This window comes from Anabas testudineus, chromosome 2 (genome assembly GCF_900324465.2).
Source record: "Anabas testudineus chromosome 2, fAnaTes1.2, whole genome shotgun sequence".
Taxonomy (NCBI): domain Eukaryota; kingdom Metazoa; phylum Chordata; class Actinopteri; order Anabantiformes; family Anabantidae; genus Anabas; species Anabas testudineus.
In genome coordinates, this window is record NC_046611.1 from 27,756,700 (window position 1) to 27,770,534 (window position 13,835).

A 13,835-nucleotide genomic window follows, 5' to 3' on the forward strand; every position below is an offset into this window, starting at 1 on the left:
TGGGGTAGAGAGAGACAGAGGGGAAGATTTAATTAGTCCATGGGAACATGCAAATGGAAGATAAAATTAGACAGAGGGAAGGAGACCTGGGGAAGAGAGAGTGCGTGAATGGTAATGATGGCTATCTAGTTTGGATCAATCATTAAAAGATCAGGGGGACTGAAAGGCCTGTTTGTGCCCACGCCTTAGGCTCCCGTCCTGGACATTTGCCAGCCGGGGCTCAACCCTGTCTGCCCATGGAGACCTCTCCTCTACTCCCTTCAGTCACACACACAGACACACAAATACATACTCATATATTATACACAAATGAAAACAAATGCATTCAAACACTAACTTACATTGACAACCTTAATATGTAATACCTATGGCTAACTCACTCTAGGAGCTTGTTAGTTTGTGTTTATCCATCAGTCATGCATCCCCTCTCATATGGCAGTGTTTTCAAAGTAGTGTATTCAGGGAGACATTAGTTGAATTCTAATTTGCACTCTCGGCCTGCGATCGGTGCCCATTTTGACACTGTGTTTTGATTATCAGTGGGAAAAGGCAACATGTTCTGCAAAGTAGCGAGGTCAAGTTTGGGGACTGTTTTGGTTGTGAGCAGGAACTTGCCAGATGGGGTCACAGTGGAAAAGTGCTTTGTTAATAATGGTTAACTCTAGACACAGTGTTTACATCTGACATATTACAAATTAGAGGAAAACACCAGGCACTGATATCTGTGACAATCAAGGATTTGCCAGACAAATATACAAAATAGAATGTACCTCTCCCAGACAAAGCTATTACCAGAGCAGTCTGTCACCCAGTGGAAAATTGCTATTTAATTCCCAGAAACTGTCTGCCCTCTTTTTAGCTGTTAGATGCAAGTTTAAATCCTAATTTAGGTATGGATATGGGTCACTTTTTAAATATAACACAAACGACTATCCTTTGTGGAATGTAGTGCATTCATGTTTCTCATTTAGTGATAGCTTTTTTGGTCTTAAACTAACAAACAAGCTATGTGTAATGATATCAGTGAGAAGAATCCAAAACCATTTCTTGACAGACTTTATATTTGCGCACGTTTAAATAAAAATGATTGACAGTTCAGTAAAATTTTATTACAAGTCACAGTGGATTTTTTAAAAGAAAACCCTTCCACAGGCGCCTGTATTTAAGGACTGATTGCTTTTATTCTACATTCATTTGTGGTATGGCATGATTTGGTAGGTGTGAAATCGCATCTTCTCCTAGAAAGACAGACTATATTTGTGAACCATGGTGCCATGTCTGCAGCTGTGTCATCTCCACTTCCTGTGCAACTGTCCCTCCCTCCCATTCTCAGTGTGCATTTGCGGTAATGTCTGCAAATCCCAAAATTTATGTCCCTACTGGAAAACATGGTTTGCCGTTTATAGTCCTCCACTAAAAGAAATAATGCAAGTCAAGGAACTAATGCAGACTCTATCAGATTTCTAAATACAGACCTCAACAATAAATCCCAGCTTGATTGGGTTTGAATTGGGTTAGCTCACTTGAATACTATCTGCTTAACCCACAGCTGGCCTGTCTGCTCTATGCAGGCATTGAACCTAAATCAGTCACTTAGTGCTATCAAATGGAACAATGGTGGAGTGGAGAGAGCACTCAAGCTAGGGCTAGAAGCCAGGCTAGCACCATAACGCAACACAGCAGACCAGAACAGAGTGGTGCAGAGCCGACAGGCCCTCTAATGCTCTTTTTCCTTTTTGTGTCTCAGCAGTGATGCATCCTGAGAGCCATGGTGCATTGCATGAAATGGCATCACCCAAACCGAACACACAAACACCTTTTCAAGCTTTTGTTTAGTCTTGTCAACTGGATTTCACGTGCTAATTGGCGTAGGATGGTGGCATGGCTAACATCAAAAAATCTATTTTCATGCAAGCCAAAATACATAAACATGCACACCACACAGGGGAATTTAAGCAGGTGTGTTTAACCAAAGTGACTTAGAGTACAGAGGCTGAATCCATAGTGTTTCTATCACGACTGTACAGCTTGGTTTATAAAAACATGGACTGGGGCCTTAACTGGGTCATAGGCACACTTTTTGTGACCAGTACAGCAGGAACAGATATTTTCTCACTCAGTGTTTCCCACATGTGTGACTGTAAATGTTTACGATTTCTTGCCGTATCATGAGTAAGCTGAGAACCACACTGTGGAAGGACATCAAGGATTTTCTGCACACTCGCACTTGTGTTTCCTCAAAAGGACATAAAGCAGCAAATCAACTTACACACACTAACCAAACAGACTGATTGCTGCCTTGCAGAGGTGCTGATTACTTAAAGAATTCAGGTAATCAGTTTCGCTGAGTGTGGGCCAAGGCCAAGCTAGAGGCAAGGCGCAGTTGAGGCGATTTCACTAATGAGCGTCTGAATTAGCGTTGAAGAGATGCATCCCCTCCTCCCCCTAACACACACACACACACACACACACACACACACACCTTCTTAAAATGTTCTTGGCTACTCTTCTTTCTCTCTGCACTTGTGACTCTGACATTTTGACAATGAGGTTCTTTCTACTCATAGAGCTGTCTGGTTTGCAGTTTATGCAATGTCTCTAATTACAAGCGGGGTAATGGCTCCCACTGTTTTCACAGTGAAGTGCCTAGAGTTGTGTTTGGCTAACCATTTATAAGTGCGGGGTGATATCTATACAACACCAAATTAAACCTCTCCTTCAGCTTGACCCTGCCACTCATGGCCTGCTGAATGAGTTTGCCTTTTTCCTTTTTCTGTATTTTTAGAAGAATCATAATTATGCAGCCAATTAGAGGGTCACCTTGAGTTTTACTAACTGCTTCAACAACTTCCTCCTCTTTGTGGCCTTGTGTGTGCGTGTGCGTGTGTATGCACGCATAAGATTTTCACTAGCCTGTTGTGAACACTGAAGTTCCCAATAATATGACCTACAATAGTACATAAGCCTGTGTACAAATACAAATACAAACACATCAGTATAAGATATATACTATTATATTTGATACGCAGAATGCTTTTGTAGGTGTGTGTAATTCTAATGTATGGATGGATTTGCATTTTTGTGTACTGTAATTCATATGATCAGTAGGCACTGCAGCCTTTCCCAGCAGACACTATCAGTGAGGGAGAGAGCTTTCATGAGCTTTACACATGGATGACTTTGAGTTGCATGACCTATGTAACATGTTACACGCTCTGCTTGCTCCAACGTATCTTATCCTAATAGAGAAGGGCAGTATATTACAGGTGTGTAAACCGCACGTGCACACACACACAACATCACAAACAAGGCTGCCACCATGATTATACAGGCAGAATGTGTGCATGATCGCAAACACAAACTGTCAGCGTATCTGCCATAGATGGGGCCCCATAGGACTCATGTGATACTAGGACTTACTGTGCAGCCTGCAGTTGTATTTACTTAAAATAAGCAGCATAAAACTTAGGTTCATAAAGTTTAGCCACATTTAGCGTTCAGCTGGCTTACTGATATCAGCCTATCTCTAAAGTTACTAATATATACTTCACCCACATGTATTCACAATATATAGTGGCAGATGTTCAACATACATATTGCTGTGACCATAGCAACTGTATCAATGGCTGGAATTAATTTTTATACTGAATCTGTCCTAGAATGATTGATAGAAACCTTTTTCATGTTAAATGCTGAAACTCCTGTATATCACGGTAACCCACAACCTTACACGATTGTCTCTGTTTTGCTGTATTAGGTGGCAGTGTATGACTATATCTGGACATCAGAAGACCCACTGCCAGGCTCTGTAGCACCAAATGATGACCCTCCAAGGGAGGATGTTCCTCCACCACAAGGCGAGACCAGCACACATGTGGCAGTCTACACTCTGTACCTGAGTGGGCTAAAACAAAGATACAGACACTTCCTCCGACAACAAGATGGGGCTATTGTTGAGGTGAGATATCCACATATTGTATACTATGTAGCCACTAAAACATTTCCACAATATATTTCAGTATATGCATTACTGATTTCCTGTTTTACTCATATGTTTGTTGACCAGCGCCAGTCAAGTCATGGGATATGGGTCTGTCAAGACCCATATTCTAAAAACTGGATGCTGCAGATCCGTGTCACTAGAAAACACTTTTCTGGAGTTTTTTTTTTTTATATATATAATTTTTTACATGGTTACAAATAACTAAAATATAGGAACCAAGCAGATTTCTTTAGATTTTAAAGTAGGCATTCACCTGTTTTTGCTGTTTCACTTGCTAAAGTTTGCATCTTAAGGCAAATTGACAATGCAGAGGACAAAGACAGATAGAGATAAAGGGGCGGAGAGATGGGTTGGAAGTTCACACGAACTTCGTCTTCGTCCTTCCTCTTTGAAGAAAGTAAAAAAGGGAGAGGACAGAATTACATGGAGGCAGTTCCTTATTCTAGACAACAGTACAGCTCTGTGGCCTAAAAATTTCTTCCTTGGGCAAAAAGAGATTTACATTTTTTTTACTTTTCACCCAAAAATGAATTAAACTTAGTTTAACTACAAAGCTCACAATGTTCTCTGTCTTTCACTATTTATATTTATCACATATGTTATTCCATAAATACCAATACTCATTCCTGTATAACACTGTGTCATAAGCAAAATCACACAGCTCTGTCCCACTTTGTAATTATAGCCACTTAGATCTGACGCCTTGTCGTCCAAGGCCTTGCAAGACCGGCAGTTCAGAAACAGGCTGGTTCACAGATTGTTTCCTAATTAAAAGTAGTGCTTTGTAACAACTGCTGCAGCAACACAAATTATTTCCTCCATCATTCTGCCTTTTCCCCAAAAGCAACCTGGATGTGCTCGACAAAATTAATATTTGGAAGTTTGGATGTCACAGGAGTGAGGAAGGAGGGAGTTATATGCGTTAACAATTAGCTCTGAGGCTTTGTTGCGTTCTAATGGTTCTCCGTCATAATTTGAGTGATGGTGAGCTTATGTGAGTAAACACACAGCATGATATATTTATTACTGGTGTCACAGTGTCTGTGTGTGTGTGTGTGTGTGTGTGTGTGTGTGTGTGTAGCCTGTAGACCTGTGCATAGCAAATGAGACATCTGGGGAGATTTGTATATAGTCAAACATAGCATGCACACATTGACACACAGATGCATACATACAGATCTTCACCTCCTACTAAAAAAAGATACCTAGATGTATATTGCTACACATATAGACACATTTAGACACAACCTTAGCTTAGTGAGAGAAACAGAATTCTGCTGTGAGGAACGATTTTTACTCTGCCGAGTCACCTTTCTTTAAACTGCAAAAGGGGGGTTTCACAGAGGCCACCTTAAGTGAAAGATAGGTGTTACTGTCCTTGGGTAACACATACACACATACTCTATCTTTTTGTTGCTCTCTGTTGCTCTTTATTTCTCTCTCACACTGTGTCCTGTGGGTATTGCTGTCTGTTCCTTGCAACTTAACAGGCAGGGGCTTCCAGTATCAAGAGATGTCGATGGCATCCTCTTTCACCCAGTGGTAGCGGGGAGCGATAACACCAATGCGCAGCGTCGCTGAGAGAACACTATGCCGTTCCCCTTCGCCTTGCAGCACATATCCCTACTTTACATATTCAAAACTAATCCTCCCCTGAATATATAAGACTGGTTTTATGTATAGAGCAAGATCCAGGAATCACTAAGAGGCATTCCCAGCACTCGGAAGAACACTTGAGCTGATTTTATTAGTGCTTTATATAATTCTGGCAGCGATATACATACTACGACAAGGTTCTGTGTACAAACCGGCCTTCAGATGTAAGGTGACAACTCCTCTGGGAAAAATAACAGCCATGCAGGTACTTCTAGAAAAATTAAATACTTAAGAAATATATAAAATGAAATAGAATAAACAGCTCTACTATGAGATGCAATGGCCAATAAAATCCAAAGAAAGTCCCTCTGTGCTCTTAGATTTATGAATTTTTTAAAGTAATTTTATGGGTTTACCTAAACAGGCTTATTTTTTATTCACTTATCCAAACAATAGCATTTTTTATGGTTATGTGGTTATGATGTTATGTTAATAGTACTAAGTACTATGTAGCATGAATCCTGTTTGAGTGATAACTATAACTATAACTAACTATGTTTAGCACTGTATAATAATAGCACATGCTGTTTCTCTCAGTAAGCTGTGTGTACAGTTCATATTGTATGTGTCCTTTCAAGGAAATACACTATCGACAGTAGTAAATAAAATAGTTTTTTTCTCATTGTTTTTGTTAGTAATAGAATCTATGATATGTCCTTTGTTAATATCCTGTCGTGAAATTTCTTTTTTATCGGCAGATGTCATATAACGCCGAAAATATTTAACAAAATGTGACTGTGAAATGACTCCATCCTCAGTCCCAGTTAGTTAAAAGACTAATTCTGCTACTTAAGAAGTCTGTTTCCATTTACTGAGGAAATATTGACGGATGGCTCATTTCCTTTAAAGAGCTCTGTTTTCTCAGGCAGTGTCCTGGACACCAGTGCCCCCGAGGACTAGCTCCTCCCTTAGACTAACATGACCACAGCTTCGGGGGCCTGCAGCTTTGCATAATACCTGAAAATTGCATTCAAAATTTGTCTAAACGAACACCCTAAAAAGCAATTCGTGAAAGAACTGCCCTGAGGTATAGACACTGTTAGACACTGTTTGGAAGAAACAGAACAACGAGGTGTGTCCTGTTTGATTTGCTGGAGAGTGAGAAGCTGAGCAAGAGTCATGAGAAACTAAATATTTCTGTTGTTTATTCAGCCATTATTGAACCATGTTTTTCTTTTTCTTTTTTCTTTTTTTTTTCTTACATCGTTAACAAGAAATAGGAATGAGTGGGGGGAGTAAATTTGAAGTTGTGTGTGTAGTAAAAAAATACAACAATAATGAAGTCTTTATTGACTTGCATAGTGAACTCTGTTTAAAGAAGTTAATATTAATGATACATCATATGCCCTCATTCAGTCTGTTGCCCAAGGCAGGTGTTTGTAATATTGACCATGTTGAAGAAATCTTCTCTCCGAATCACAACAATGCAAAAAGTTAAAACTACAATCCCATCAGTGTGCTCCAATAAAAGACATTAAAGGTAAAGTGAGGTGTCATTACCTATAAACAGATGTTCCCCAGCTGCCAACTCACAAAACGCACTGCTGACAACAACTGTTAGGGCTGAAATTATGCAGGGAAATGTATCTATATAACCTAGGACCTTCAGAGAGGGCCTCATAACCACTCTGTCTGAAGAAACAAGATGGCTGATGAAGAAATTAATGCAGGAAAAGTCATTATCTTCCCTCCTAAAACCACAGTGGGTTTATGTCCCCCTGTGTCGTTTTTTCTCCCGGGCTAGCATTTAAGTGTCGATGGACTTATAAAAAGATAGGACAAACCAACTGTGCTCCTTTTGTCTCCTCTCCTCCATATGGGAGGCAGCAGCATATGCAAGAACTGGCTCAGCTTCTGTAAAACTTCCATTAAAGATGCACAACTAAGGCTCTGCCAGCTTGAATATTACCTCTCTCCTCAAATTATTTATGGCTCGGAAAAAACGCTGATGATGAGCATCTCCAGCGACTTGAATAAATAAAAACACTTTTTTTCTGCAATTTCAGCTCTGCCTTTTTTTTTTTTCTTCTGTTTTTTTTTTGCCTCCACTTTTTGTGATGCACTTAACTGTGTGGAGAAACACAAGGTATGCAGTTTATTCACAGAGCAAGTTTTTTACCAGTATTTTATTGAATTATCCTAACCTCAGCTGGGATGAATGTGTTGTATTATGCATGGTTTGTTTAATTAGGAGAGGATATTCCCCTTGTAGATTTTTATAACAGTGATAAAGCTGATAAATATGATGATGATAATGGTGATAATAAAGATACTGATAACGATTCCAGAGCATGAGAGATGGGAAGCAGAGAAACGCAAAATTGGAAAGAGCACAAAGGATTGCTCTTTTACAGGGGACACCTCATCACCATGATATGCCATCAAATCTCTCATTAACAAAGAGCCCTTTTCCTCAGCTCTCCATGACTCAGCCCACCGTCCATCTGCACATGACGACGACTCTTCGCCAATAATTTTGCATACAGAGAATATGAAGAAGTTAACCTTTCCAAAAACACCTTGCAGCAACATTAATTGACAAACCACATCAATTCTCCCTCCCACCCCTCTTTTGTAATTACTCTGCCGCACGTTTGATTGCCACTGCGGAGCTGAGGAACCACGCTTCATTTGCCGTGAGGTCATCGGCAGCTCTCAGAAATATGAATATGATTTATACAGGAAGTGAGTGTGCTGTGTGCGCTGCGTCTCTGTGTGTGTGCTGTCTGTTGTCTGAGACAGAGATAAAGGGTGAGAGAGGGGGATGTCCTTGGCTAGTACTGTATGTTGCATGAGGAGATTAATGCCTCCCTGGCAGCCATATCTGCTTAGCAGGAGGACTTCTCCAAAGTACACCGCATGTAATTATCTGGCAAGTTTATACTAGTTTTAGATAAAGAAGCACTCTGTGGCACATTTTTCAAGTTTTCTCAATTGCTGCTCTATCTGTGTAATTTTCAGCTTTAGAAAAGTGCCAGCCTACACATAGCTGACATGACTACTTGATGGTGCTGTTATGAAATACAAAGTTAAAGATGTACAGAAAGAATGTAGAAAGTCATTTTGACATTTACAGTTTGGGTGATTGGGTAATTCATTTTTCTCTTATGTCCTTAATATGATCATATTAAACGTTTCGTTTTTTACATGATTTTAAAATGTATTTTTGTATCATTGCTTCTACCAGTGAGATTTAAGTTGTATTTCATATCTCTGTCCATAAGTAGGCCAACTCAGAGTTGTGCGAGCTGTTTCCCCTCTGGGACAAGAGGTAATGTGTCATATAAAGTCTCCATTTCTGCTTCTCCTCAAAGTTCACTCTAAGCACCAGGACAGAGGTAGAGACTATGCATGACAACACTGCTCACAGGCCTCGAGGAAAATAGCAGTTCTCCTGCCAGTCTCAGTCACTCTCATCCAAGTTCAGCCTGTACTTTGAGATGCTTGAGACATACTGTATGTCCTCGGGGTCTCCTGAAACAGTTGGGTTTGTCATTGTTGTGCTGTTCATTTATTGTTAACTTTCTGTTCATGTTGCCTGGCTAAGCACTGCTGACTGTAACAAAGGTTTTTATTATTTTATTTCTTTATGAAGGTGATTGGTGATATGGAGGGGGTGGACAACGCTGCCAGGATGGTGCCCTGCCAAGGCAGGAGCTCTGTCAATCAAAGGGAGGACAAGGGAGGTGCGAGTGCTGCACATCAGCTGCGGAAACGGAAGAAACTCTTCTGGCGTGAGTTTCAGCCCGACGTCTTTGATTATGTTTTTCACAAAGTACATACCTCGTCTCACGCATGTGACCCACTTGTGCAAACCTTTCCAACCTGCTGTTTGCTTAACTGCACAAGCTACAGTTTCATCAGGTGTTTCGTTCCCTCAGGGTCCCATCGTGTTGAGCCATTAGGAGGAAGCGGGTGTGGCTCCAGTTTTGCACTACAAGACCTCAACCAATGATATTAAAGCAAAGAGAAAGATGCAGTAGTTGGACCTTTAAATGATGTGAGTCATCACATCAACCATCTGTTTGACTTAAAGACTCATAACTACGTTATTGTGATGGCCTGGTCACATGCATAGCTGGATGGTATAGCTTTAATGTAATGTCCTGCCTTTTATCTGCCTCAACTATTTGAATAATTGTTGTATTTTATGTTGTTTGTTGTACAACTTGGGAACTGTACCCTTTAAAAGTTGAAGGAACACGCATACTTTAATCCAAAAGGTAAATGATGGAAGGCAAAGAGCAAACAAGAGCAGTCAGGGAATCAGTGTTGTATATTATATTGTTATCCTTAATAAACATAAAGCATATGTGAGAAAGTATTGCAATAAACAATGTTCAGCAACACTTGTGATGAATGCAGGTTGTTAAGTGTTCAGTGCCGCCTCAACCCAATGAAAAATGAAGATTCTAAAAGTCACTAATCAGAGCACGAGTGATAAAATATCAATATTGGCTTCACATTAAGCAGGATAATATTCAGGCCAGCTTGATTTGTACTGAATATGTGTCTGCTAGCCAGTGCTCAGTGTAATGAAATGGCTCACAAATCAGGCCGTAATGGCTGCCTACTTACACATATTGCTTAATTAAAGGTTGTGAGCTTATTAGCATGTGTCTCTGGCACAGGGCACAGGGAGACGAGGATCGGGACTGAAATCAGCGAGGGGCAGGCTTTAAAGGTTTTATAGATAGATAACCTATCACACTAAAGCCATAGTCCCCCCCCCCCCTCCCCAAAATCCGATCTTAATGACATGTCATTGTCATTGATGATGATTCTCCTTTATGGGCAGCCATTACAGACCAAGTTCTGGTTCTTGTTAGATGGCAATAGTGGCTATAAGGAATACCTCTTACTTTGCTGCTCACCTCCATGTTTAAAGCATCATCGTCGTGGCCTTGGGGGCGTGGGGCTCAGTGCAAATGGATACAGAGCCTCACACACACACACACACACACACACACACACACCAATCAATCAATTCCTTAAAGTCCTCATAAGAATAAAAATAATTTTAGATTACATTACTCAAAGCTGTCATAATTCTAATAGTAATTAACTGATTGTTTATCTCCCCTGTATGGAAATGCTCATCAGATGATGACATTTGGTTTGGTGTATTTTCAACATTGGCAGCATGTGTTAGTGTAGACTCACTTTTTGCATCCTGCCCTTCTGTCTGCCTTTGACACTAGCCAGAACCTATAGAGCTAATGCGCCCCAATTAGAGATCACTCCATTAAAAGTGACAGTGCTACACCCCCAATTCAATCAACCCACTAATGAATATCAAGCAGAGACACTGCCTCTCTGAGATGACAGGAAGCTCTTCTCTCTCTCTCTCCATTTGTTCTTTCATACTCCTTCCTCGTCTTGTTCTTATCTTTTTACCAGAAACTTCTGTTTTCTTTTTGCCTTCACCTCGTTTGCAACACAATGCCAAACGTGATCGCAGCTACAAAGCATGAATATTTCACCGGCGTCTGTATTTGTTTTGAGATGTTAATACTCTCCTATATGTCGAGAAATGTTGATGAATAGCTTTTGTTTCCTCTCTCGTGTGATGTTTTCTGAGAGCATCACAACATTTTCAATTCATCACCATCAAAACAATGCCCTGTGCAATAATTTCCAAATGGGGGCAGCGGGAGCAGCAGCTAGGGTGTGGGACAAAGGTATTTCAACGGTTCAAATATTTGATTGTTAATGACAAACACCATTTCACCACAATTTAAATTTCAAATCGATCCCTGGGAGCAATTATTTCTGGGTGAGAGAAACATGCCGCCAGGTCTCTGCTCCACACATTTGCTGATTTAAGTTAAAAGAAAACCTTTTTGCAGAGCTATCATAAGGGAACTGCAACTTTTTTGAAGTAAGTGCCTGCATCTGCTTAGAGCTAACCCAACCTGGGCATGTTGTTGGAGAGTGAGAAAAGAGGGGAAAAATAAAACATGAAAAGAAAAAATAGCACTTTACCTAATTCTATATTTATGTAGCCCTCTGCTTGAGGTATTCACATAAAACAGTTTGTATTCAGAAGTGCTTTGGTGATTTGCTGCACGTTGAGATCGGCAACTCTTCGGGCACAGTTGCCGGGTGCAGCTCAGCCTGATTCATTTGAATTAAAGTTATCCAGCTAAATAAAAGGGATTCAAATTCCAACATTTGCTGCTTTGTTTTGTTCTTTTTTTTTTACTCTTTTCAAACCTTTTGCAGATTTTTTATAAGAAGACAAGTTCACGACAGTTCTTTTGATGAAGAACTTTGTACTTTTACCGTCTGTGCATCCACGTATGAATTTTCTATTTGCCTAATTTCATTTATGGCGCATTGTTTGATCTTGAAATGTAATTGTGTCTTGCAGAGAGTGAAACCACTTGGTCTTCCTATGCTTTTTTGAAACCTATAATATCTTGAGGAGGGATGTTTGGCATTATATTCTGCTTAAATATGTGCACAGGTTATGTGGAGTATTTGCACAAGATTAATTACCAATAACTATTAATTATATCCTCCCGTACACCCTGTGAATTGTAAATCATATATATTTTATAATGTCTTTTGTTGTCTCTCTATTCCATCCATTATTTTGATGACTTTTTTCCAAACCTACGATTAAGCCAACCTTGTTGCATTAAGTAGCTGGTCTAATCACACCAACAACACATGAATTTTAGTTGGTCCCAACTGTATCTAACCTGCAACACCAGTGTTAAAATAGCATTCACGTCACTGTGGCAGAACAACAATATGCAAAACAGCTATACATTCTGGACCTCTGTCAGGTATCCCTGCCGGAGCTGTATTCTTCTCCGCTGACCCCGAACATGATTTCCTGGTGCTTAAGCCGCGGAAAACACACACGTTCAGGGTGTACGGGGATGTCAACATCGTGCCATATTTCGGTGGCATCTGGATAGATCATGTGCCTCTCTGCACACATATTTATTTATTTTTCTTCTTCCAGAGCAGTGTCATGGAGGCAGATGTCCTGCTCACAGGAAAAATAATTTGCACTGAGAAAAGGGGAGGGGTGGGGGTGGAGGGAAAAATATATGAATATGCAAATCTTGTCACAGTGTGGAACCTTGTGAGTGGGAAATGTTGTCGCCATCTTTCATTATGCAGAGGTCATTGCTTAATGCCAGGCAGCTGGGCCCAGCTTCTTCTCTTCCTCGCACCCCCCAACCTCTCCTGTCATCCAACAGCAACTTGAACCAAACCACAGTCTGGCATAAGGCATCACCGAGGTGATAGACACACACAACCAGAAACACAAACACCAAACACCTTGAACAGTGTTATGTGTTTAGATAACTACATTTATGATGCGTTTTGTCACTTCACTTAAATTCTTAAGACAAATTCTTCGAGCTTACTCGACACTTACTGGATGAATTGTTTGTCTTTATGCTACTGTCAGTTGCATCTTTCATTTGAAGAGAACTTTGCGATCAAACCTTTAGTGTGTGCATTAGAATATAATAAAGGAAAACGTCACTCCTGTCAGTCTAGCAGATAGAACTTGTGCGGATGGCTGGCTAAGAGTTTGCATCTATCTCTTCTGAGTTGAAAATAGGCGCAGCTCCTTGTTGTTGTTGTTGTTCCTTGCTTTCCTTTTGATCAACGCTTTCATGTTTTGTAGATTGCTGAGACAGCTCGCTGCTGTTCTGTCTCCTCTTGCAACAGCTTTCCTGAAATTTCCACTGGCATCTGCCAACATTGAGCTATAGGGCTAATCATTAGGTAAACCTGTCTTTCTCTCTCTCATGCACTCTTCAAATAATCCTGGGTTTGAATGCTAAAAATGTAATGAACTTCACGGTTCATTGTGTCTGACATTGCTTAATTAATGGGTGCATTTAAAGTACATAGCGCCCCGGTAATTGATTTATATGCATGATTTGCACATACAGCTGTTGGTTCCTGTAGGAGACTAATCACTCAAAAAGTGGCTGTGCTGATGATGGGCCAGCCAGGCTGGATGTTCCGTTGTCCCATCCAGCCTTGGGAAACTAAAACAAATTTATATATTAGCATATTTTCCTTTGGCATTATCAAAATTTTGACTTGGGCAAAATCACAATCCAACCCTCAAATTAAAATTAGACTCAGCCCAGAAACATTTTTTAAAATGTCTGAACTATGAAAAATGTTGAACCGAGTT

General features: G+C 40.3%; 1 protein-coding gene across 1 annotated transcript in view; it reads left to right on the top strand.

The window, feature by feature from the left end:
- The window catches only part of ofcc1 (orofacial cleft 1 candidate 1), a 72,094-nt gene extending 62,414 nt beyond the window's left edge, over positions 1 to 9,680 (top strand). Inside the window, exons 21-23 of the mRNA XM_026364005.1 lie at positions 3,758 to 3,958; positions 9,255 to 9,393; positions 9,541 to 9,680. Coding sequence (XP_026219790.1) covers positions 3,758 to 3,958; positions 9,255 to 9,393; positions 9,541 to 9,614 — 414 coding nt within the window. The 3' untranslated portion in view covers positions 9,615 to 9,680. The remainder of the gene's footprint in view (positions 1 to 3,757; positions 3,959 to 9,254; positions 9,394 to 9,540) is intronic.
- Positions 9,681 to 13,835: the final 4,155 nt, after the last annotated feature.